At 49.7% G+C, this 26,695-nt stretch overlaps 1 protein-coding gene and 1 non-coding gene across 2 annotated transcripts in view; one reads left to right on the top strand and one right to left on the bottom strand.

The window, feature by feature from the left end:
* The window catches only part of LOC142470194 (uncharacterized), a 52,496-nt gene extending 31,654 nt beyond the window's left edge, over positions 1-20,842 (top strand). Inside the window, exons 2-5 of the mRNA XM_075577170.1 lie at positions 14,311-14,364; positions 16,064-16,117; positions 18,762-18,812; positions 19,645-20,842. Coding sequence (XP_075433285.1) covers positions 14,311-14,364; positions 16,064-16,117; positions 18,762-18,812; positions 19,645-19,929 — 444 coding nt within the window. The 3' untranslated portion in view covers positions 19,930-20,842. The remainder of the gene's footprint in view (positions 1-14,310; positions 14,365-16,063; positions 16,118-18,761; positions 18,813-19,644) is intronic.
* Positions 13,078-13,196, bottom strand: LOC142470279 (5S ribosomal RNA). The gene has a single exon (XR_012789264.1). It is a non-coding gene; the product is annotated as a 5S ribosomal RNA (ribosomal RNA).
* Positions 20,843-26,695: the final 5,853 nt, after the last annotated feature.

A 26,695-nucleotide genomic window follows, 5' to 3' on the forward strand; every position in this document is an offset into this window, starting at 1 on the left:
GCCCCGAGCGGGCAACCAAGGGAACCAGGAGGAAGGGAGCACCAGGTGTCAAGGGATTGCTGGGATACAAGGGAGCATATTGTCCCTTCCCAGGGGAAGGAACAACCACCCCCCCCGGTGGGCGCACCCCTGCTACCACTTCCAGTCCCTGTGCAGGCAGCCACAGGGACCAAGAGCAGAATGGGGGACACCACACTGTGCGTGCAGCCGCCAGAAGATGGAGAGGCGTGCAGTGGCCTCTGTTCCACGCCGAGCTTCCGACAGGCCTCCCTCTCAAGCCGTCACGTGCCAGAAGCAGTGAGCGCTGACGTCAGAGCTCTTCTGGCATGCTGACGTCATAGAGGCCCGTCAGCGAGGGACAGAGGGATAGAGTGATGCAGGCTGGGGTTATTGCTAAGGGAGATCCGGGGACCGGCCGCGAGGTGACCAGTAGATGGGCCTTGGCCAGTGGTTGGGCCCAACTTGCAGTGCCGGCCAGCCCCTCTGACTCACCGGGCCCGGGATGCCAACCCCGGCAGACCCACCCTGTTGGCGGCCCTGCACTGAACTATTTACTTTAAGTGAAGTACCCCTATTTCAACTGCACCTCTGCAGTGATCCTCATCCTATAGATCAGAGGTGCTCTAAGTGGGGGGTGCAAGATTTTATGGGGTGCGCGGCTGTCACAGAGGCCCTGCACTTCCCGGAAAGCATTTAAAATAAATGCCGGGGTTCGTGCAAGGCCTCTGTAACTTTTCACTTACCTTGAGTTCCAGCAAGGCATCTCCATGGCAACAGGTTTCAAATGACGCCGCAGGGTCACGTGACGTCACGTTGTCATGGCAACGTGACATCACATGACCCAGCTAAATCATTTGACGCTGGAGCCATGCAGGGGGAGTGGGGGAGCGTGAGCCAGGGGAGAAAGGGGAGAAGGGGCGCATGAGGCAAACTTTGCGCAACCCTGCTATAGATAACACTATTCGTTAAAACGTTTCTTTGTCGATCAATAGGATTATTTGGATGTCCTGATTATACTAGACAATGGTTACCTATTTAGTAGAGTAGCCATTGACATATACACCTCCCAAAACACTCACATGTGGAGAAATACCTGGGAAATAAGATATTTTGCATATTTATATTAGTCCTATTTCAAGATCTGAATCTCTCAGTGTTGTAAAATGTAGCAGAATTCTGCAGCATCTAAGATTGATTTTGAGATTTTTCCAGCCCTGTTTTTTGGGTGAAAAACATACGAAATGGTGAAATAAAAAGAAAACACGCAAAAAAGAGTTTTGCACATCCCTACTGAGCACAAGTTAATTGTGATGCTTCATCACTCCATTAGCAGTGCCACCTATGTCCCAGATCCAAGCTTATTCCAGTACATAAAACACAGACAAGTCATTAAAATGAACTAAACTAATTTAATGGGTTAAATGTAGGTCACTGGCACTCATTAAAAAGAATGACAAGTATCTTACTGTATAGGACATTTTATTAGTGATATACCGAGTACCCGGAAAATACCCAATACCCGGCTTACCCGGCGCTTTTTCAGCTACCCGGAAATTACCTGGACCCGGCAGCAGGGGGCTGGGCCCGGCACCGGCTAGGAACCGGCGACGGGTAATGTCTGAGTAGCTGAAAATACTTCAACACTTACCTGCAACCGGCGACAGAAGGTTCCTCCCGGGCTGTCAAATAGGAACGCTCCTGCTCCGGTCACAAGGTTCCCTGGCTCCCACTGGTATCAGCTGTGTGCTGTATTCCTGCTGCTCCCGCCGGCTGAACACGGATTTCTGCTGCTGCCACCGCCACTTCTGCTGCTACTCCCAGATGTCGCCACGGTCCTCCTCACCCTCCTCAGCAGTCTTCCTTACCCTGCAGGTAAGTGCCATCCGGGTAGCAGGGAACCCGGCCAGGCACAATGGTTCATTTTGCCCGGGTATCCATTACCCGGTTTTTGGGAAATTTAGGACCCGGTACAACACTACATTTTATAAGGAATTAAAATCTGGGTTAGATACTGCAATACACACAGTGACCACAAGGTGACATTGCATACAGTAGTAATATTTAGTTGAAAGGAGCAATACAAGCTCTTTTGTTTTTTTTTTAACGCAGGATTGAAGCAGGGGGTTTCCAGAGCTAAACCCCATTAATTTCAGCTCTGCTTCCGGAGATACCTCCGTAGGGGGTGCCAGTAGCCGCTGAGTTAGCTGGACTTTTAAAGTTTAAAGCTGCCGCGTCATACGAACCAATAGGAAGCCGAACCTGATGAGGTCACAGCTTCCTATTGGCCCTCAGGGTGTGAGAGCTTTGAAACACCGCCATAATGTGATCCATGCTAGCCGAGCGGCGAGCCTACCGGCATCTACTACGGAGGTAAGTATCTCCGGAAGCAGGGGGTCCCCGATGCTGAAGTTAATGGGGTTCAGTTCCGGAGACCCCCTGCTTTAATCCTGTTTTTTTAAGGTTAAAAAAAAAGAGCTTGGATCGCCTCTATAAGATATCTACATATATATTTAGATCAGTAAATTAACACAGTCATTTAAATAAAAGCATAAGCATATAAAAGAAGTTTTTAAATATTAAAGCAGCAAAAAAAAAAACCCCACTCCCCCCCACCCCCTTCTCTGTGATTCCTCGACCTTAGGATCCCTTTATTCCTGAGTGACATGAGTTTTAGGGTATGAGGCTTTGGCGCTGTTAGCGCCCATATTGATGCCGCAACATCCACCTTGTTCGCTGGCAGTCCTTTACCCACTTCCGCCCACACTGGGGCTGCAGGGCCATCTTGGTCACTGTCATTCTGGCTAAAAAGAGGAAGGTCTCCAGGATGTTGCCAGAGCATAGTTGCTGTTTGTTCCTGTCTGGCTCCTGTGTTCCTGTGGATCTTCACCCTGCCTTGTTTATAGCCTGTGCCCCAACCTTGCATCTCTGCCACCTGCCTCGACCCCAGCCTGTGACTAGGGTTGCCAGGTGGCTTGTCCAAAAATACTGGACACAATGGTAAAAAATGTGACACCCCCTTCCCCCCCCAATACATATAAAACATACCCCTACGCCCACCGAATACATATAAAATACATCCTCACCACCCATATACATATTAAATATACCTACACCTCCCATATACATATAAAATATACCCCCAGCACACCAATAAATATATAGCCCCACCACACCAATAAATAAAATATATCCCCAGGGGGTCTCCGGAGCTGAACAGCATTGGTTTCAGGTCCGAGGACCCCCTACTTAAGGAGATATAGGCCCCGTTATGGGGTGCCGGTATCCCCTGCAGAATTTCAATGTCCCGGTCACGTGACGCGGACGCTTGAAAGTGCAGGGGATACCGGCACCCCATAACGGGGTCTGTATCTCCTGAAGTAGGGGGTCCTCGGACCTGAAACCAGTGCGGTTCAGCTCCGGAGACACCCTGCACATTTACACTATGAAACACATGTATATTAAAAAAAGATTTAACAAACATCAATACACGACCCCCCCCCCCTCTGCCCTAACACATACAGTACAATAATGTGCAAAATTACTATTATCCAAATATGGATAATAGATTATTTGCCCATTATTAAACACTGCATTAGCATACCTAAATAAAGTAAATAAAAACAGATTAAAAAAAAATTAATGAATGTAAACATTAAAAGACAAAGAAATAAATTTAAAAAAACGTGATACGTTTTCAAGATACGTGAGCTTCCTGTTACCCCGGGAGTCGGAGGGCCATCGCTTCTAATGGTAAGTAATATATTAAATGTTTGTAAATGTCTCTTTTTACAGGTTTCTTCATTGGATGTGTTTTTTGATTTTTTTGGGGGAGGCACATTGACTGATAATATATTAATCTGTACCACTTTAGGGTACAGATTAATACATTATTATGACAATATTTGTGGGGCTTTTGTGGCTTGGTATTGCTGTTGGTTTTTTTAATTTCAATTTCTTATGTGGATGTGATTGTTTGTTTTTTCCTGCTTAATGGTAATAAAATGTTTACGATTGGTGTTCGTTTGTAGTTAATGTTGTATTATGTTAGCTAATGCGTTTTATGGTTACTTCAGATATTGTGTGAATTTATTTCTTTGTCTTTTAATGTTTACATTCATTAATGTTGTAGTAATTCATTGGTTTGATTGGTTAGTGTTACTATTCATATTGAGTTGGTTTAGGAATTAATTGGTTTCATTGGTTAATGGTTTAATTAATTCATTGTTTATGTTGTTACTGCTTGTATTCATTGGATTAGCTGGCTACTGTTTTTATTTCCTTTATTTAGGTATGCTAATGTAGTATTTAATAATGGGCAAATAATCTATTATCCATATCTGGATAATAGTTATTTTGCACATTATTGTACTGTATGTGTTAGGGGGGTGTATTTAGTTAGAGATAATGTTTAGTATTTTTGTAGGCACAACATTGGTACCGCAGGCCCGCGGGGACCCCGGGACTCCCGTGGGGACCCGGGACGGCCGCGGGGTCAGCCGGGGACACCCGCGCGACCCCCGGCCTCCCTCGGGGTCAGCCGGGGACATCCGCCGGTCTGTTGTATGGGTTTTGCACCTGCAAAAAGGTAAACAAATAATTTTTTCTAAGTCCTGCTTTTTTTAGCACCTGCCTTTAGCTGGTGAGCTTTATTCAGCGCAACTTTCACGTACGATAAGTTTGCGTTATTTAGTGAATCCCGCAGAAGGGCAGGATTCAGCGCAAACAGCTCATCGTACGAGTAAAGTTGGACTTTGAAAAAGTTCCAGGAAAAAGTCAGTTTTAGAGCGCAAAGATCCTGTTTGCGCGGCTTAGTGAATAGCGCTTGGAGGAACTTTACGTTCTAAGAGCACTGTGCGCTCTTAAAAGTGTGTGTGTGTGTGTGTGTGTGTGTGTGTGTGTGTGTGTGTGTGTGTGTGTAGGTAGGGGTGTGTGTGATAGAGCAAGAGAGCAAGAGAGCGCGAGAGAGAGATAGCAGCACAGAGTTTCGTTCCTATATATACAAACACACACCTATACACACACGTTCCTGCTCCTAAAAAACTGCAGGAACGTTGTACCAACAGGTTCCTGCTCCTAAAATAAAAACGCACCTTCAGTTATATTCACACACACACCCACTAAAATACACACAGATTGATACTCTTGTTGAAGCACAGACACACACTACTATATATATATATATATATATATATATATATATATCAACATCGCCGGAAGAAGAGATCAGTGTATCTCGAAAGCTCGCACAAATAAAAGCATTTCGTTAGCCACAGAACGGTATCATCTATTTATTTTTTGATTATATATATATATATATATATATATATATATATATATATATGTAGCCTGGAGCTCCCGCAGCTCCTTGAGACCCCCCTCCCCTTGATCAGCTCGATCGCGGGTGCCGAAAGACCCGACGGCTGCTTCCAAGGGTGGGGGCTGGAGCAGGGAGTAGCGCGGCTTCCCATGCCTGCGGCCGGTTGCCGGGGACGCGATCGGGACGTGGCTAAGGCCGCGATCGCGTCTCTAAGGTCCCGGCGGCCGCAGAGCAGGGCACCGCCATTGAGGACCGTCTCGCGCATGCGCAGTGGATGCGTAGGCGCAGGGAAAGCCCCAGAGCTAGGGATAGCTCGCGCGAGCATAGGGACAGCTCAGGGAGAAGAGAGAAAGCCCGGGAAAGCTTGCGCACGCGCAGTGGAGGGTAAGGAAAGCCCGCGAACCCCTAGCCTACCAGGGAAGGCTCTGAGCTGGGACTACATATCCCATGAGCCTCTGTATGCCCCAAGTGACACCAGGGAGCCAATAGGGTTTAGGAAGGCCAGGCAGGCAAAGAGATACATTGTTTGCGCTGCAGCACGTTTTGTCAGTTGGAGCTGGGGAGCTGTGAGGGAAGGAAGGGTGCAGAGAGCATGTGCAGCTCCTGCATCGAGTAAGGTCCCCCACATCCCAAGTAAGGCCCCAACTCCCCACCAGGTTAGTGGGTAAGTGCTGAGGGACGGCCCAAGACAGGGACGCTGCCCTTAGTGCGTGTGTGTGTGCTGTCTTGTCAGGATCACGGCTGGCAGGGCGGTGAGGCCTGACAAGAAGGCATAGTGCTAGTGTGCAGCAAGTTGCTGTACGCGTTCCGAAGTTTACAGTGCGTAGTGTAGTGTTAGTGTTAGGGTTCAGTGAGTGTCAGGACTGGGATGAGTTAGGGGAGTGGGGCAGGTTATTACTCCGCAGGCCCTAGGAGATTTCCCCAAGCCACCCCAGGTTGCGGTTCATCAGGGACAGGCCCTAGGTTAGGGTTCCTGTCACGTTAGGGTTAGTTAGAAAGAGATAGGGATATAGCGGCGGTTGCTGTTCCCGTGATGCGGTTGGTGTTGCCGTGATTCGGTTGCTGTTCCCGTGAAGCGGTTGGACCCACGTTGGGGTCCTGGAGAATATTACCTGGAAAGGATCAGACGGATGCATCGCACGTCTGACCCTTTGAGAAGATTGTTGCGGACCCGAGCATCGGAGTGCTCGGAAGGTATTCACTATATATATGTGCACCAACAAGCTTAACACATTAATTAGTGACTGCGCAGTCACCCACGTTCTCTACTAGAGTGCGGGACATTGGGTGGGGATTCTCGGGACACTGGGTGGGATCACCTAGTGTTGGGAAGCGTCCTGCGCGACGCAGTAAGTGTCTCCTCTAGAGAGGGATACAGGTTATGATGTTATGATATGTTTTCTTGCATGTTCAGTAAAGTCCCTAGTTAATATATATATCTGTGTGAGTATCGATTATTGTGATTGTCCTGCGAGGAACCTCTCCCCCTATGGTGGGAGCCATCGCAGGTGGAGGCGCTGCGTCATTGGAAGTAAGTACCCCTAGTATAAATGCCCCAGGTTCCCCATGGCGGAAGCTCAGCCCTCCTGTGAGCCAACAGGTATAGCACCACACTAGAAGTAGTCAGATACACCTACACACCCCAATCTCACTTAGGGTGGGGGTAAGAGGGCTACATTTGGAGGCGCTGCTGAGATACAGACCTGGGGTGCCCTGTTCCATTTTTTTTCCAAATTGTCCAAGTCTCATTTTTTTGTCACCATGTTTGGAAAGTCCGGCCATGAGGTCCTTGCCTGGGCTTTGAGGCAGTGTATGGAACCTGGCCGGGTGGTGGCGGTTGGAGGCCTTCCCGCAACTATGCCCGCGGTTGAGGTTCAGTATTATATGCGTAAAATTTCTGGGTGGCCGCACGCATGTTCATTAGATGAAGAACACGATCCCACGTCCACATGGAAATCGATACTTTTTGTGGCCATCCCCACTGTGGATATATGCCTGGCAGAGGCACCGTCCGCCCTGTGTATGCCCGGGGGCCCGTCTGAGGGGTACCCCCTAGTCTACGCCGACCCAGCCAAATGGCATCTCCCGCCAACGCAGGAGAGCGCACGTGCTGCTGGCTGCAAGCCTGCACTAAATTGTGTTGAAGAAAACTGTCCGGGATTGGCGGGAAAACCAGAAGGCTACCCCCCTATCTATGCAGAGAGCCCTAGTGTAATTGCTGAGACTGTGATTAAAATGGAGTCTCTCTCTAGCAGTGAGTCACACCTAAGATGGCGGCTCCCGCCAAGTCGGGAGAGCACTAGGACTGTGCAAGAAATTGTTGCAGAGTATTGTCCGGGTTGGGCGCGAAAACCCGAACCCCGTCCCTGCACTGTGAGTGACTCAGCACAGAGCCAGAACCACTCCTTTGCAGAAAGGGCCCCTCCTTCAGATTCCACCAGGGGGAGCAAGCCTTGTTATCTTCAACCATACAGTGATGCAGTAATAGACTCTTGGTTTTCTGAGGAGGATGATGAGATAGATTGTCAGGACATACACCCCAATGTGTATGTGGCCTGGCGAGCGCCAGGAGAGAGATTCAGGGAAAGTGCCCCTCCTTCAGATTCCACCAGGGGGAGCAAGCACTGTGACTTTCAACCAAACGTGGATGAGACAGACTGTTCTAGGGAGGAGGAGCCTGACCTCTATATCACTATGAGTTGTGCTGAAGTTAAGTCTGTCTTCAGGGAGAAATTACTTAGGGATTCCCGCTACCAACAACCGGTTGTGGAGGGCCCTTGTGCCTGAGTGAACATTTCAGATCCGGTTCCTGAGCGGGACGAGGTTGAAGTCCCATCGGTGGCGATGGGACCACCCCAGCGATTATACAGAGGAATCACAGGGTAAGGTGTACATACCCCCCCGTTCTTCTAGTGAATCCAGCGACCAGTCACTTGTGGTGATGCGCCTGCCGGCGGACCACTTTAGTGACAGCAATGAACACCCTATCTTGGCGGATGCAGAGCCTGCTGTGGGCCCGTGGGCCCTAGAGGAGGTGTATCCCGATGTTGCGGACCCTGCTGTGGGCCCGTGCGCCCTACAATGGTCAGTCCGACCTACTACCGAGGTACCATCGGTCCTAGAATGGGGACCAGTACCAAACGACGATGAGGGTGAGTCGACTGCCCCAGGGGTGTCGGGGGTGAGCCTCCAGGTGACCGCGGAGCACGATGGCTCCTTAAGTCTGGTCACCCGGGCGAAGGGATCCCCTCTACATCGCGTCCTGGCGGAGGTGTCCTCCTTGGGAGAATCCATCCCAAGTCAGTGGAGTGGTAAGGAACTCCCTAACTCCCCACAATCTTCGATGGAGGTGGCCGTGAAGGCCAGAGTTGCGGCTTCTGAACAGAGTATGAGCCCGTGCGCTCCGACACAAGTGGTCCCAGGACTGGGATCCAACGCTCCCGAGTTTTCAGCGCGTAAGTGGACTGCCCCAGAAGTACCGGGGCAGGTCCCAAGACGGCCAAGGTGGGAACTGACAGCATCCCCGAGGACCTGTTGGCCACCGTGAATCACCGCAGTGGTCGGGTGTCTACTCTTTACCCCCGGTCAGGTGAAACAGAGACATTGTCCAGTGCTCGCTTTTCAGTGGAAGCCTCGCAAGTCCGTAGGGACAAGGACTGTGTAAAGGAAGATCCAGGGAGACTGGCCTCCTTTAAGCCCAAAAAGGAGTGTGCCATTCGTCAAGTCGTGGACCGCGGAAAAGGTCCTGGCCTCCTGGTCTGCCGCATCCCTGCTGCGGATGACCGGGTAAGGGTCTGCTTCAGAGACAATGTGCTAATCCTTCCACCAGGGGGAGGAAGTAGCGAAGAGCCAGTAACTGTCGCTTTAGAGTGTGCTCTCCAAGAAATTTTTCTAGGGGAGGCTCACGGACGCAAAAGTGAGGTACCCCCACATGTTCAATTAGGGGCACCCCACAAATGGTCTCAGCACGCTTCGGTTAATTGGTGTGAAGTGCAATGTAACCTGAAGGGTAAATTCGACACGTGTTGTATGTTATGTGCCATGCATTTTAATTGTATAAACCTTATGTCAGGGTATGGCGTTCTCCAAGCGAGGACGTTGGATTTTACACCAGGGGGAGAGTGTAGCCTGGAGCTCCCGCAGCTCCTTGAGACCCCCCTCCCCTTGATCAGCTCGATCGCGGGTGCCGAAAGACCCGACGGCTGCTTCCAAGGGTGGGGGCTAGAGCAGGGAGTAGCGCGGCTTCCCCTGCCTGCGGCCGGTTGCCGGGGACGCGATCGGGCCGTTGCTAAGGCCGCGATCGCGTCTATAAGGTCCCGGCGGCCGCAGAGCAGGGCGCCGCCATTGAGGACCGTCTCGCGCATGCGCAGTGGACGCGTAGGCGCAGGGAAAGCCCCAGAGCTAGGGATAGCTCGCGCGAGCATAGGGACAGCTCAGGGAGAAGAGAGAAAGCCCGGGAAAGCTTGCGCACGCGCAGTGGAGGGTAAGGAAAGCCCGCGAACCCCTAGCCTACCAGGGAAGGCTCTGAGCTGGGACTACATATCCCATGAGCCTCTGTATGCCCCAAGTGACACCAGGGAGCCAATAGGGCTTAGGAAGGCCAGGCAGGCAAAGAGATACATTGTTTGCGCTGCAGCACGTTTTGTCAGTTGGAGCTGGAGAGCTGTGAGGGAAGGAAGGGTGCAGAGAGCATGTGCAGCTCCTGCATCGAGTAAGGTCCCCCACATCCCAAGTAAGGCCCCAACTCCCCACCAGGTTAGTGGGTAAGTGCTGAGGGACGGCCCAAGACAGGGACGCTGCCCTTAGTGCGTGTGTGTGTGCTGTCTTGTCAGGATCACGGCTGGCAGGGCGGTGAGGCCTGACAAGAAGGCATAGTGCTAGTGTGTAGCAAGTTGCTGTACGCGTTCCGAAGTTTGCAGTGCGTAGTGTAGTGTTAGTGTTAGGGTTCAGTGAGTGTCAGGACTGGGATGAGTTAGGGGAGTGGGGCAGGTTATTACTCCGCAGGCCCTAGGAGATTTCCCCAAGCCACCCCAGGTTGCGGTTCATCAGGGACAGGCCCTAGGTTAGGGTTCCTGTCACGTTAGGGTTAGTTAGAAAGAGATAGGGATATAGCGGCGGTTGCTGTTCCCGTGATGCGGTTGGTGTTGCCGTGATTCGGTTGCTGTTCCCGTGAAGCGGTTAGACCCACGTTGGGGTCCTGGAGAATATTACCTGGAAAGGATCAGACGGATGCATTGCACGTCTGGCCCTTTCAGAAGATTGTTGCGGACCCGAGCATCGGAGTGCTCGGAAGGTATTCACTATACACTGGCGACACACTTTATTGAAGTGTGGCCAGTTCCGCAAGCCGGGAGATTTCCCGGCTTGCAAGTGGCATCCCCTCGGCGTGCCGCGCGTCACCGATGCGCGGTCACGCGTCATCGGGTGCCTGCGCCCCCTGCACGCGCGTCCAGGGCTCCCCGAGGTAACCCTGGTGTCCCGCGATGTGGGGGACGGCGGCAGGGGGTTCCGGGGGACCCGGCGGACCCGGAGAGGAGAGGGGAAAGCCGCGTAACTGCTGCGGCCGAGAACGGGCAAATGCTCGAATAAACTCGGCCGCAGCAGTATATATGTGCACCAACAGGCCTAACACATTAATTAGTGACTGCGCAGTCACCCACGTTCTCTACTAGAGTGCGGGACATTGGGTGGGGATTCTCGGGACACTGGGTGGGATCACCTAGTGTTGGGAAGCGTCCTGCGCGACGCAGTAAGTGTCTCCTCTAGAGAGGGATACAGGTTATGATGTTATGATATGTTTTCTTGCATGTTCAGTAAAGTCCCTAGTTAATATATATATCTGTGTGAGTATCGATTATTGTGATTGTCCTGCGAGGAACCTCTCCCCCTATGGTGGGAGCCATCGCAGGTGGAGGCGCTGCATCGTTGGAAGTAAGTACCCCTAGTATAAATGCCCCAGGTTCCCCATGGCGGAAGCTCAGCCCTCCTGTGAGCCAACAGGTATAGCACCACACTAGAAGTAGTCAGATACACCTACACACCCCAATCTCACTTAGGGTGGGGGTAAGAGGGCTACATATATATATATATATATATATATATATATATACATATATATACACACAAACACACACACACACATGTATATATATATATATATATATATATATATATATATATACATATATATATACAGGCAGTCCTCATTTTACAACGCTTCGCTTTACAACGAATGGCTAATCCAACGCTATGCAATGCATACCTATGTTCATTTTTACAACGCCAAAATGGCTTATCCAACGCTCTTACGATGCTTTGCAACGTTGTGTATGTGTTTATATATATACACATTCACATAAACAACTTTGCAAAGCGCCCTAAGAGCGTATATATATATATATATATATATATATATATATATATATATATATATAATATTATACTATATAATATTATATTATACTATATAATATATTATTTATTATGTTATATTATATATATAATACAGTATATACACTATATAATTTATGTGTGTGCTGCATATATTATTGCCTGCATAAAATATTTGGTATATTTTAGTGTTAAAAATGCCTTCAGGAACGGAACCTTTCATTTAAACAGTGTTCCTATGGGAAAACGTGTTTCGCTTTACAACGTTTCGCTTTACAACGCCATTTTGAGTAACGCATTGTGTCGGATAACCGAGGACTACCTGTATATGCAGAAAACAAGAATAAAAAACAGGCGCACTCCTAGTGTGATAAAGTATAAAACAGTATTTATGGGATTGTAAAATATAGAAAGCGCACTCACAAACAGAGTAAAAATAATAGCATTTATGAGATATACTCAATCGTCTTGAAGCTGTGAAGGGAATGTATCAGCCTGTCCCATTGGTGCCACCTCTGGTGTATCCGTTGGTTCAGCAAGGTGCACTGGAGCCAAGGCAGCAAGATGATGTAATAATCAGCAACACGGTCAGAGACTCCCTCCAGATACACCTCCCACAGCTCTCACTGTTCACCAGCAGGCAACTGCAAAACCTGAAGCGACAGCAGTCCCAAGCAAAATAGCAACAGCTCCAAGGTAGTCTCTCCGTTCGTGCAGTAATGTCAGCCACAAACTCGCCTCTTTGGGAAACGCCCTACGCGTTTCGCCACTAAGGACTTCGTCAGGGAGAGAATTCAATGGTCAAAGGGGGTGTCCTTAATATCACCTTTACTGTTGTGATTGGCCAGTCCGGATGGTGGACGGGTACTTTCAATTTCACAAATTTAACCCTGTTTCATTGCTGGACAACATTATACATGACAATCATAAAGCACTAGAGCCTATTTGTAAGCAGTTTAAACATATTCCTACTAACAATTGAAAACGAATAGCTAGATGAATGAACAACATACAAATAATAAATCTTAAAAGGACAGAGATGAAATATTGGATACATCCAAAAATAAACTATATATAGAAGTAAAAGAATAACACATTAAATAAGCACAGAAAAAACTCATTGGCACAACACACAAGCATAATAAAAATCATAAGAGAAATGACCTGTGAATAAAAAATAAAAAAATAAAAAGGGGGGGGGGAAGTAAAATGAAAAAACGGGGGGAAAAGAGGGGGGAAGGGAGGTGGGAAATGGAACAGGGAATGGAAAAAGGGGAAGGGGGTGAAGGAAAAAGGGGAGGGGAAAGAGAGATATGGAGAGGAAGGAATAACAATAAAATACATAATATAGGGAATAAAATAACATTTTTAGCCTACAGCACCTGGTATTCCCAGGTGGTCTCCCATCCAAGTACTAACCAGGCCCAACCCTGGTTAGCTTCTGAGATCAGACAAGATCAGGCACATTCAGGGTGGTGTGGCCGTAGGCAAATTATATACCAAATAATATATCATTAATAACCATTAGAAATGGAACAGGGAATGGAAAAAGGGGAAGAGGGTGAAGGAAAAAGGGGAGGGGAAAGAGAAATATGGAAAGGAAGGAATAACAATAAAATACATAATATAGGGGATACAATTAAATTTTTAGCCTACAGCACCTGGTATTCCCAGGCGGTCTCCAATCCAAGTACTAACCATATATATATATATATATATATATATATATATATATATATATATATATATATATATATATTAGAAAAAGAAAAGAGAAAAAGCGCCTGATCCTTGTGTAAAATCAGATGAACATTTTAATTAATCACGGACAAGACAAATGCACACTTACAATTTGTCTGATAAAAACAGGCATTTTATGGGACCTGCCCATGCACCAAATGAAGACTCCACGGTCACACCGCTCTGCGATATCCAGGATGGTTCTGTATCTAGTGTCTGTGCACGCCGTTCGCTCCAGGATAGATAAAGTCCACTTGTATGGAGCTTGTTAGCAGCGTGCGTCCGCCATTGCTCACACGCATGTGATACCGGAACCCAGAAGGACTTTGCTTGTGTATTCACGATCTCTCTCTGGTGCCAAGGCAGGTCAGCCACCGTAGTTTCAATGGTAACTGTCCCTACGCGTTTCTTCCGCCTTTGCGAATTTCATCAGGGGATGGACACCAATGGGACTGTCTGATGTTAAATAGTCCCTCATATCAATAAACATTGTGTGACTCACAGGTGTATTCAATTCAAAAGGTGTCATTAAATCAAGTTGATATCTGGTGCAATAAATTTGATAACTATAACATATTTGGACATAACAGAATTTAGGAAATGAATGCATTTAGTAACAGCAAACGAGGATAATGCTGCAGATGGAGTAAATACACAATTTATATGCAAATTACGTACTGACATGAAAAGGATATGAAATTCAAAACTCATTCCAACATTGAGAAGCAACGTTGAGTTGTGAAGATTGTTACTGTTTGAGTGCTGTGGACAATTGGCTTAACCGTCAAACCCCCCATACAGCACCAGGACATGTATAGGAGTGAGGAATACATGTGATCACATTACTATTCTCTGTATCACAGGCATGGGAGGAGGAGGAGAGCGACAAGGAAGAAGCAAGAAACAGCGATTCACAGGTAAATGGAAATGGCGGAACTGTGAATCTGCCGCACACACGGTGCTATTAGCCATTTTGACGCCTCACTGCCTGCTCTCACATCAGAAAATAAAATAACCCCAGCGCTCATCCCCTGCCGAATACTCAGGTACAGTGTCTTCTTAGAAACAAACTATATGCTATTTTATGCTTTTAAACCCCACCCTCACGCAACACACCCCCGGCACCCAACACCGCACGGTAGCACGCCTCTTCGGACACCTCCATTCACCGCCTCACCACCACCTCAACCCAATTTGTATGCCACTCGGGGCCGCACACCGTACTCTCTAAGGTGGCCCCACACCTCACGATCAGTGCGTCTTCACCCCCTCCCTCACAACTTGCGAACACGCACACCCTCTTTGGACCGCACACACTCCTCTGTACCACATCCCCAATGCCATGCCGGCACCATCACACCTTACTGTGGACCCTGGAACATCTCACGTTCAACGCGCCTGCCACCCCACAACCTCTGGTACTCACACGACACACACCCTCTCGGTACCGCATGCACTCCTCTGTAGTCTGCCAGCACCCCTCACGTTCACCGCTTACCCACACCTCCTCTCACCTCACCAATGCCACGCCGCCACCCTCTATGGCCCGCACACCCTACTGTCGACTCAGCTCACCTTCACCGCGCCTCCCACACACCAACCTCTGTTACTCACACGATGCACGCCCTCTCGGAACCGCAGATGCGCTCGGTCATCTACCCTGCCACCACACACGCATCACCACCCCTCCCTGTCAACCCTACAGCGGACACACCTCCCGTTCACCGCCTCACCACCCCTCCCTTTCAATATCCCTCCCGTCCACTGCCTCACCCCCCCTCCCGTTCGCTGCCTCACCCCCCCTCCCGTTCGCCGCCTCAACCCCCCTTCCGTTCGCCGCCTCACCCATTCACCTCCCCTCCCGTTCACCTCAACACATCACTTTGCCCGACGCCGGACATCTCCGCATCTGGCACTTTGAACTACACCTCAAGAGCACCAAACCCCTGAGCAGTGCATCTTAAAAGCCCCCTCCTTCCCTCCTCTCCCTTCACCCCCCCCCCTTCTTCCCCCCCTCCTCCCCCCTTCCTCCCCTCCCTCCTCCCCCCCTTCCCCCTCCTCCTGCCCCCCTTCCAGGAGCCCCAGCCGGCGCTGCAAGTTCTGCAGGTCTTCTCTGTGGTCCCCCGCTCTTCCCCCATCTGCAGGTCTTTCTGTCCCATGTGCTTTTAACTCTGGCACACACGGGAAACTGGGCTAAGCTTACATCCGGCACGCTGACATCAGAGAGGTGCGCCGGCATTGGAAGCTCGGCATGGGACAGAAAGAAGAGGCCTGCAGCAGAGGGAGATCCGGGACCCGGCCAAGAGAGTACTGGCAGCTGGCCAGGCTAGAGGTAGGCCCAGCTTGCAGCGCCAGCCGGGCCCCCCGCAGACACCTGGCCTGGGACTCCTGTTCTGGCTATTCCCCGGCTATCCCCCCCTATCAGGTGAACGGGCCTTGAAGGAGTCTATTACTCCGAAGCGTTGCTAACAATGAGAAGCAACGTTGAGTTGTGAAGATTGTTACTGTTTGAGTGCTGTGGACAATTGGCTTAACCGTCAAACCCCCCATACAGCACCAGGGCATGTATAGGAATGAGGAATACATGTGCTCACATTACTACCCTCTGTATCACAGGCATGGGAGGAGGAGGACAGCGACGAGGATGAAGCAAGAAATAGCGCTTCACAGGTAAATGGGAATGGCGGAACTGTGAATCTGCCGCACACACGGTGCTATTAGCCATTTTGACGCCTCACTGCCTGCTCTCACATCAGAAAATAAAATAACCCCAGCGCTCATCCCCTGCCGAATACTCAGGTACAGTGTCTTCTTAGAAACAAACTATATGCCATTTTATGCTTTTACACCCCACCCTCACGCAACACACCACCGGCACCCAACACCGCACGGTAGCACGCCTCTTCGGACACCTCCGTTCACCGCCTCACCACCACCTCAACCCAATTTGTATGCCACTCGGGGCCGCACACCATACTCTCTAACGTGGCCCCACACCTCACGATCAGCGCGTCTTCACCCCCTCCCTCACCACTTGCGAACACGCACACCCTCTCTGGACCGCACACACTCCTCTGTACCACATCCCCAATGCCACGCCAGCACCCTCTCTGTCCCGCACACCTTACTGTGGACCCTGGAACATCTCACGTTCAACGCGCCTGCCACCCCACAACCTCTCGTACTCACACGACACACACCCTCTCTGTACCGCATGCACTCCTCTGTAGTCTGCCAGCACCCCTCACGTTCACTGCTTACCCACACCTCCTCTCACCTCACCAATGTCACGCCGCCACCCTCTATGGCCCGCACACCCTACTGTCGACCCAGCACACCTTCACCACGCCTCCCACACACCAACCTCTGTTACTCACACGACACACGCCCTCTCGGAACCGCAGATGCGCTCGGTCATCTACCCTGCCACCACACATGCATCACCACCCCTCCCCGTCAACCCTACCGCGGAAACACCTCCCGTTCGCCGCCTCACCACCCCTCCCCTTCAATATCCCTACCATCCACCGCCTCACCCCCCCTCCCGTTCGCCGCCTCACCCCCCCTCCCGTTCACCGCCTCAACCCCCTCCCGTTTGCTGCCTCACCCCCCCTCCCGTTCGCTGCCTCAACCCCCCTCCCGTTCGCCACCTCACCTCCACTCCCGTTCGCCGCCCCTCCCGTTCACCTCCCCTCCCGTTCACCTCAACACATCACTTTGCCTGACGCCGGACATCTCCGCATCTGGCACTTTGAACCACACCTCAAGAGCACCAAACCCCTGAGCAGTGCATCTTAAAAGCCCCCTCCTTCCCTCCTCTCCCTTCACCCACCCCCCTTCTTCCCCCTCCTCCTGACCCCCTTCCAGGGGCCCCAGCTGGCGCTGCAAGTTCTGCAGGTCTTCTCTGTGGTCCCCCGCTCTTCCCCCATCTGCAGGTCTTTCTGTCCCATGTGCTTTTAACTCTGGCGCACACGGGAAACTGGGCTAAGCTTACATCCGGCATGCTGACATCAGAGAGGTGCACCGGCATTGGAAGCTCGGCGTGGGACAGAAAGAAGAGGCCTGCAGCAGAGGGAGATCCGGGACCCGGCCAAGAGAGTACTGGCAGCTGGCCAGCACCCCTCACGTTCACTGCTTACCCACACCTCCTCTCACCTCACCAATGTCACGCCGCCACCCTCTATGGCCCGCACACCCTACTGTCGACCCAGCACACCTTCACCGCGCCTCCCACACACCAACCTCTGTTACTCACACCACGCACGCCCTCTCGGAACCGCAGATGCGCTCGGTCATCTACCCTGCCACCACACATGCATCACCACCCCTCCCCGTCAACCCTACCGTGGAAACACCTCCCGTTCACCGCCTCACCACCCCTCCCCTTCAATATCCCTCCCGTCCACCGCCTCACCCCCCCTCCCGTTCGCCGCCTCACCCCCCCTCCCGTTCACCGCCTCAACCCCCTCCCGTTTGCTGCCTCACCCCCCCTCCCGTTCGCCGCCTCAACCCCCCTCCCATTCGCCATCTCTCCCCCCTCCCATTCGCCGCCCCTCCTGTTCACCTCCCCTCCCGTTCACCTCAACACATCACTTTGCCCGACGCCGGACATCTCCGCATCTGGCACGTTGAACCACACCTCAAGAGCACCAAACCCCTGAGTAGTGCATCTTCAAAGCCCCCTCCTTCCCTCCTCCCCCTTCACCCCCCTTCCTCCCCCCTTCCTACCCTCCCTCATCCCCCCCTTCCACCCCCTCCTGCCCCCCTTCCAGGGGCCCCAGCCAGCGCTGCAAGTTCTGCAGGTCTTCTGTGCGGGCCCCCAGCTCTTCCCTCAGCTGCAGGTCTTTCTGTCCCATGTGCTTTTAACGCTGGCGCACACGGGAAACTGGGCCAAGCTTACATCCGGCAGGCTGACATCAGAGAGGTGCACCGGCATTAGAAGCTCGGCGTGGGACAGAAAGAATAGGCCTGCAGAAGAGGGAGATCCAGGACCCGGCCAAGAGAGTACTGGCAGCTGGCCAGGCTAGAGGTCAGGCCCAGCTTGCAGCGCTGGCCGGGCCGCCCGCAGACACCTGGCCTGGGACACCTGTTCCGGCTATTCCTTGGCTATTCCCCCCTGTCGGGGGAACGGGCCTTGAAGGAGTCTATTACTCCAAAGCGTTGCTAACAATGAGAAGCAACGTTGAGTTGTGAAGATTGTTACTGTTTGAGTGCTGTGGACAATTGGCTTAACCATCAAACCCCCCATACAGCACCAGGACATGTATAGGAGTGAGGAATACATGTGCTCACATTACTACCCTCTGTATCACAGGCATGGGAGGAGGACAGCGACAAGGAAGAAGCAAGAAACAGCGCTTCACAGGTAAATGGGAATGGCGGAGCTGTGAATCTGCCACACACATGGTGCTTTTAGCTGTTGTACAGGACACTATTTATGGAAACGTCTGCAACACTTTACAGTGTAATAATACAGAATCTGCTGGAGATGTTTTAATGAAGGTTAGTGGGTCCCTGTTTCCTCGCGTCTCATGGGATGGGAGCGTTCCCCAAATCTGAGGTTTGTGGGGGGGGGGGGGACAGAAATACATAGAAACAAAAATGAGGGACAGAGATAAATAAAAGAGATAAGATTAAAGGGGGAGAGAGAGACTGACAGGAGAGAGAAAGGTAAGGCAGAGAGTAGGGAGACTTCTCACCCAAGGTGATGAAACAGCTGTGACACATGGAAACCTCCTCTGAGAAACCTTCCACTACCCATGTGGCATTATACCTCCACCGTAGGGGGTCCTTTGTCTGGGGAGGGTGTATGTAAAGGATCCTGGGGGGGCATATAACGGAGTTCTGGGGAGGGGTATATAATGGGTACTGGGCCTGGTGAGGTGGGTATAATGGGTACTGGGCCTCGGGAGGGGTGTATAACTGGGTACTGGGCCTGGTGAGGTGGGTATAACGGGTACTGGGCCTGGGGAGGGGTGTATAACTGGGTACTGGCCTGGTGAGGTGGGTATAACGGGTACTGGGCCTGGGGAGGGGTGTATAACTGGGTACTGGGCCTGGGGAGGTGGGTATATCAGGTACTGGCCCTGTGGAGGGTGGTATAATGGGGTATTGGGCAGGGGGTATAAGTGGCACAGGAGCTCTTGCAATACAGAGTATCACTGTCCCTGGTTACAAACACTTCATGTCTCCTGCAGGTCAGGAGACGCACGAAGGTGGTGCCCTTTGTGCTAGAGGACGACAAAGCAGACTACGAGGCAGACGACGAGGAGGACGACGAGGCGGACAACGAGGAGGACGACGAGGCGGACGACGAGGTGGACGACGAGGCGGACGACGAGGCGGGCAACGAGGCGGGCTACGAGACGGGCTACGAGGCAGACAGCGAGACGGACAGTGAGGTCGGACAGCGAGGCGGACAGCGAGGCGGACAGCGAGGCGGACTGCGAGGCGGACAACAAAGCGGACGACAAGTGGGGTGACGAGGTGGATAACAACGAAGAGGAATACGAGAGGTGTGGAGGCTGGGGAGAAGATCCCGGGTGCAGGTAGCAGAGGGGCCAGGGCGTAGCAACAGGGGTATTCTAGGGGCCCTGAGAAGTTGGTTTGACCGCAGGAGAGGCAGATAAGATCAGGAAGGCTGCATGAGGGGCAGGTACTAGAGGGAGATAGGGATATTGGGCGTGAGAGGGTGAGAGAGAACAAGGAGCAGGGCCGGTGCACGGGTTTCATGCGCTCTAGGTGAAACTTAAAATTTGTGCCCCAGTCGTATAAAAAAATAATAAGATAAATAAAATAATAAAATAAACAGTGGCGTAGCTATCGGAGCTGCGACCGCAACCCAGCGCGACGCATAATAAAAATAAAAGGGCGCCAAAATACTGGATAAAAAAAAGAAAAATAATTAAAAAAACATAAATAAATAAAAAATAATAAGAGGAAAAAATTATAATTATTATTAATGCGCCCCTAAAACCTTTGCGCGCTAGGCGACCGCCTAATGGATGTCTGGCCCTGCGAGATATGCGAGAGGAAAAGGGGTGAATGGGATAGATATGCAGGGGGATGGGGGAGCAGGTAAGTTATACACAGGGGCACAAGGGCCCCATCACCCGCATGTCTATATACTGAGTGTGCCCCTGTGTATAATAACGCTGATCTGTGCTGCTCCATCTGATCTCACTGCGCAGTGATCCAGGAACCATCCGATCACCATTTAATGGGGTCAGGAAGGAATTTTTTTCCCCCCATTGCATAGCAGGGGTTATGTTTCGCCTTCCTCTGGATCACAGCAACAAACTGCCCTTTGTACATGAATTATCAGTGAGATCTTTATACACATTGCATTGGTCTTCACCCCTTTGCTGCCGGAGGGGCCTGCAATGCATTGCTCTGCGTGTTACTATATCGCTCTGCAATGTGCTGCAGGCCCCTACCAGCAAAGAGATTAATTATTTCAATAAAATACTCTCTTTAATCCAACCTATGTGTAGTGTCTTTTCTATCCGTTGTATCTATTGCTAACAGCTCAGTGATTCTTCCCCAGGACGCTGCACTAGTGTCACGCTGCCAGGCCCGGGTGTGAGACAGGTTTATAGGGTCACATATACATTTCTGCCAAAACACACGTGCACACAGGAAGCCCCTCTGATCTGTCATATCTTTTATTACACAAAACGGTATCTAAAAAGGTAAAAAGAACATACATGGGATTCTGCTTCAAATATCTCTCTAATTACAAACCAATTAGCAAATCATTCAGATTAGAGTCGAGCGAGAAGAAAGGGTTAAGTATCTCATGTACAGTATATGCAGTGCAGGCTGTTCTGCGCATTACATGCAGGGGCAAAGGTTAGGAGATATAAGTAATGCTGATCTCAGAGCTGACCGGCTGACCTGTTCTACTGGCTGACCAGCTGACCTGCTCTACTGGCTGACCGGCTGACCTGCTCTACTGGCTGACCGGCTGACCTGCTCTACCGGCTGACCGGCTGACCTGCTCTACTGGCTGACCGGCTGACCTTCTTTCAGCTAAATGACCTGAATTGTGGCCCCTGTATCTCCCAATGAAACGTTTTATTGGCATATTCTTGTTTGACTCGTTCTATACAGACATTTTCTATATATTTATTATGGGATTTGATAACATCTGTAAGGTAAGATCTCTCAGAATATCACATTCTGTACGTTTGTGTTGAAGATTTTTCCATTCTCAATTTACTTAATATTAGTTTTTGGCTTCAATTATTTATATCGAGTCCAAATTACCTTTATACAGAATGCTGTTCCCTTTAGCCCACAAATGCTGCTTCATTAAAGCCCACGGGTGGCACTTTATGCATTCTCAGACTTTTAGGCAACATCCCCAATTTCCAAAAGTGGGATAAAATCTGTGCATTTTTAAATGGTTAATTTTTACATTTATCCATTGTGACAAAATATAAATTTTCTCACTCAGACTACTAAATCCCTCCCCAAATATATCCGTTTCACATAAAAGTGTGCGCGCATCTCCTTCCGTCCAACTGGCACGTCGTCCTTATGGGCGCCACTCCTTGTAACTCCACGCTGCCCTCCAGTGGTAAAAGAAATAAGATACATCTACTATACTCGTCTGGCAGCTGCTCCCGTATAAGGTGGGTAACTCTGTATTAGGGGTCTTGGTTAGAGTATATTTTATACTTATGTCGGATAGATGAGGAATTAATATTCCTAACGGGTTATTGTGAGAGGCCTTAGATCTTATCCTATATGCACGCAGCCCTCGCCTCTCTGACCTTGAACACGTACTTCAATCTGATTTTTTGAGACTTGAAACTGGATTTCCCAAAACAAACTGATTTTAAACACTGACAAGACTGTAACAATGGTATTTGGGACCAGAGCTAAATTGCTAAAGCTTCCAATGACAGAGCTTCAGATAAAAACAAACTCTAATACCATCCTAGCCCCTGTTACTTGTTTGAAATATCTGGGCATATAGTTCAACTCCCATTTAACATTTGGGTTGCCCAGTGATACCCTGACATCCAAATCCTATGTCAAACTTGGTATACTTTATAGGAACAAATCTCCCTAAGGAGCCTACAGCAATTCAGTAAGCCCAGAGAAGCTGGCGATAAGAGCAAAAATTACCGGTTTTTTTTCCAGAAAATAAATAAATAATATAAATAAAAATCGGCAGACGCGCGGTGATAGACCACTTTTCGGCACTGATCGAAAGTTTTTCAAACACGCTCAATTCTATAAGCCCTGATCCGCTTATTGCAGCTGATCGCCACTTTAAAATTGCTGTTTCTTCTCCAAATTGTCCCGCCACAAAAGTTGGCAAGAAGGTGGGGTGAAGCTGCGATGAAAATAAAATGCATGTGTCCCGGAGCTGATATCCATTAATATCAGCACCAGAGACCCCCGGCACGAATCTGATGCATAAAAAATGCATTTACCGGCAACTTCATTAGCGCCAAGGCAATGAAGGGGTTATACACCCGTGCCAGGCTTATTGTGGGTAGCGGGGTGGGTGAAGGTGGTATTTGGCCCTGGGTGGGTGTTTAGGCCTTGCGGGTGGGTTGCAGGATGACTTAACCTCTTCTTTATCGTAGCGGTTAATACCGCTAAGGTAATGAAGGGGTTAACCCCTCCCGCTAGCCCCCACCCTGTAGGCCTAAACACCCTTCCTTGGGCCAATATCCCGTTCACCCATCCCCACTACCCACAATAAACAAAAATACACATAACAGCCCCACTACCCACCTCCTAGGTCCCTAATAAACCATTACAATATTCATGAAACCATTATTTTTTTTACACAGGATTAATACCGCAGTCCAGCAGGGGTCCCTGGTGGTCCAGATGGGCGTCCGCAGGTTCCACAGTTCACCCTGGAGGGTGCCCACCGGTGTCTGGGGGACTTTGGGTTGTCCCCGCTAGGCTCCGTGGGCCTCCAGGTGGTCCCCGCAGATGTCCGTGGGCACCAATGGCATCCACGCGGTTGTCTGGGAGCCTTCAGGTGGTTCCCACAGGTGTCTAGGGGCCCTCGGGTGGTTCCCACGGGTGTCTGTGGGGCCCTCGGGTGGCCCCGTGTGTGGCTGGGGCCCCCACAACTGTTGGGCCACCGGCTCTTCCCCGCAGGTGTCCCCCGTGGTTCCTCAGGTGGTCCCCGTGGGAGTCTGGGGGTCCTTGGGTTGTCCCCATGGGTCCCCGCTGGCCTGCTGTACCAATCCTGTATTTAATAAAACAAAAACATGGCTATTTACATCAATACAGCTCCCCCACCCCAACAAACACATACAGCACAGTAATGGGCAAAATAACTATTATCAAGATACGTGGTCATCTCTCCCTCTTTACTATACAGACTTGCACAGACGATAGTTGCGGGCTGTGACTCCCAGACAGGCAGAAAGCTGCAGTGATACCCAGGGGGAGGTGGAAAGACCTCTGATTGCTTCCTCTTCTCCTGCAGCATCTCCAGTGTATCATCCCATACAGGAGTCACAGCATGGGGGGGGGGGGAAGGATCCCATCCTATATTGCAGAGGAAGGATAGCAGTGCCTGTCCTACCCCTCCTTGTCACATGGGATTAGGGCTATGTTATTGAGTGAGGAGTTGTATGTTTGTATTAGTAGGGACAGGCAAGGCCGGAGCCAGAAGGGGTCCTCCTGCCTCTGTCCTCCCTGTCTCCTGACCCTTCCTGTAGCCGGACATACAGAATATTAATAACACAAGAGGAAATTAAACTAAGAGGTGCCGGCAGGAGAAGGCCGTGTCATATCTATTCTTATTAAATTTATATCATGTTTTGTGCCTTGATCCTTCATTTAATTAACACAAAGAAAATATGAAACAGAGGCAGTTACAGGTGCAAACTCTCATATATTCCCTTTATAATAACGCACCAAGCAGCTCCTCCCCTAACTGCTCCTTTTATGTGTCATATCTCCTCCTCAGCCCCTAACACTGCCCCAATAAATGTGTGCATGCTGGGAGGAGGTGCTAAGACTACAGCTCCCAGCATGCTTTGATCCGAAGAGACCTGATTTCTGTCCCCACCCCACAATCCTTCTGTTCTAACATTGAGATCAATAAAAATAGGTGATAGTGCGCAGCTAATATCTAGTATACAACAAATAGTGAACAGTGCACCGTGATAATAGAAACAATATTGTAAACCTTATATGTGGATCTGACACTAAACATGGGTCTGCAGCCTTTCTTGGGGGTGGCTCGACACCCCAGGAACTATACAAAAAACAAAAGAACAGGGCGCACAACGCACATAGTGAAGTATAGTAAAAATGGGACTTTATGATTAAAAGTAAATAGTTCTGCGTACATCAAGATAAATTACACAAGCAGTTGGTATATAGGTTTACCACACCAGGAGATGACAATGAGCGACACCCTTGGATGGATCTCAGCATGGGATGGATCTGCAGTCGTCTCGTCTGCTCTTTACAGCGTTCTCTGTCTTGGGGTGGTGGATGGGTAAGTCCCTGGTAGAGAAACCCCAAAGCACACAGCTCACAGGCGGGTAGGGAAGCCGCAGGAATCAACGTCCATAGGGTTAGCACGCCGTTTGCCGCCACTCCTCGTCGGGCGCTCGGCGGTGACGTCACGAGTCGCTCCTCGACTTCCGCAGTGCTTCTCCTGGAACGCACAGCGTGCGTGTCATTCAGGTTGTTCTCAGCAGCAGGGAGGGATGTAACGCTATGAAGGCAGCTTACTAACAGTGCTCTAAACCACACATGAAAGGGGGGAAAACGAGCATAGACACCTCTCTCTTCCAACGCGTTTCGTAACACTAGGTTACTTCTTCAGGGTATGTATGCACGTTGAAAGGGCCATGTACATATATATATACTCAACTTCACCCAATCACAAAATGCGGTGTCTAATTGCTACATCATTAGTTACAGGTGTAGGAAAATGCTCATGATTTGTAATGCATAGTACCTTGTCTCACAGAACTTGTAGACAATCAGTAATATAAAAAGCATAAAAACATTAAATCTAAGACAAATATTTATCAAAAATAGTTATTAATAATCGGCGCATGAAGAATAGAACTTCTGGAAAAGAAAAGCCAAAATTAGATGCAAAGCAATGAGAATACATAGATCTGAGAATGAGTGTCAATATAAACACACACATTTTACAGAGACTGAGAACTAGTATAATGACCAAATATCAATGTCTTCATTTAACCCCTTAGGGCTCAATGAATTCATTTGAAAGATCCAAAAAGTTTCTTGCTGTGAAAGACTTTTAATCCTGTCGACTGCAGATCCATCCCATGCTGAGATCCATCCAAGGGTGTCGCTCATTGTCATCTCCTGGTGTGGTAAACCTATATACCAACTGCTTGTGTAATTTATCTTGATGTACGCAGAACTATTTACTTTTAATCATAAAGTCCCATTTTTACTATACTTCACTATGTGCGTTGTGCGCCCTGTTCTTTTGTTTTTTCTAACATTGAGATGCCTGATAACCAGACTTGTATGTATGTAGGTCTTTATTTATATAGCGCCATTAATGTACATAGCGCTTCACAGTAATAACACACGTGACAATCATATACCGTAAATAACAAATAATACAAATAGTAGATGATGGGAATAAGTGCTTCAGACAAAAAGTAATATTTCGAAAGAGGAGTCCCTGCTCCGAAGAGCTTACAATCTAATTGGTAGGAAGAATGTACAGAGACAGTAGAAGGGCATTCTGGTAAGTGCATCTGCAGGGGGCCAAGCTTTATGTATCATGTGTATAGTATTATCCACGGTGCTACTCACATGCTTCTTTAAGGAAGTGTGTCTTAAGGTGGGTTTTAAAGGTCATTCCAGAGGTGTGGGGCAGTGAGAAAGGTTTAAGGCGGGAGAGAGCTTTCGATAGAAAGGGGGTACAATGCAAGAGTCGGGATGGTGCATAGCAAGAAAATAGGGCTGAGATGTAAGGAGGGGCAGAAGAGTAAAGCTTTAAAAGTGAGGAGGAGAATTGAGTGTGAGATACGGGATTTGATAGGAAGCCAGGAGAGCGATTTCAGTAGGGGAAACGCTGAGACAGATTTAAGAAAGAGTGGAGGGGCGTGGCTTGGAGCCTGACAGGGATAGTCGGGTTTGTCTGAAGCTCCCTAAGATAAACATTGACTGAGTAATACTAGTCCAAATTCGGAAAAAATAATAAATAATTATTATATGCCAAGAATCCCAGAAGCAGACTTGCTTGCGATCGCGGGCTATTCG

The sequence above is a fragment of the Ascaphus truei genome, chromosome 19 (assembly GCF_040206685.1).
Source record: "Ascaphus truei isolate aAscTru1 chromosome 19, aAscTru1.hap1, whole genome shotgun sequence".
NCBI classification, from domain to species: domain Eukaryota; kingdom Metazoa; phylum Chordata; class Amphibia; order Anura; family Ascaphidae; genus Ascaphus; species Ascaphus truei.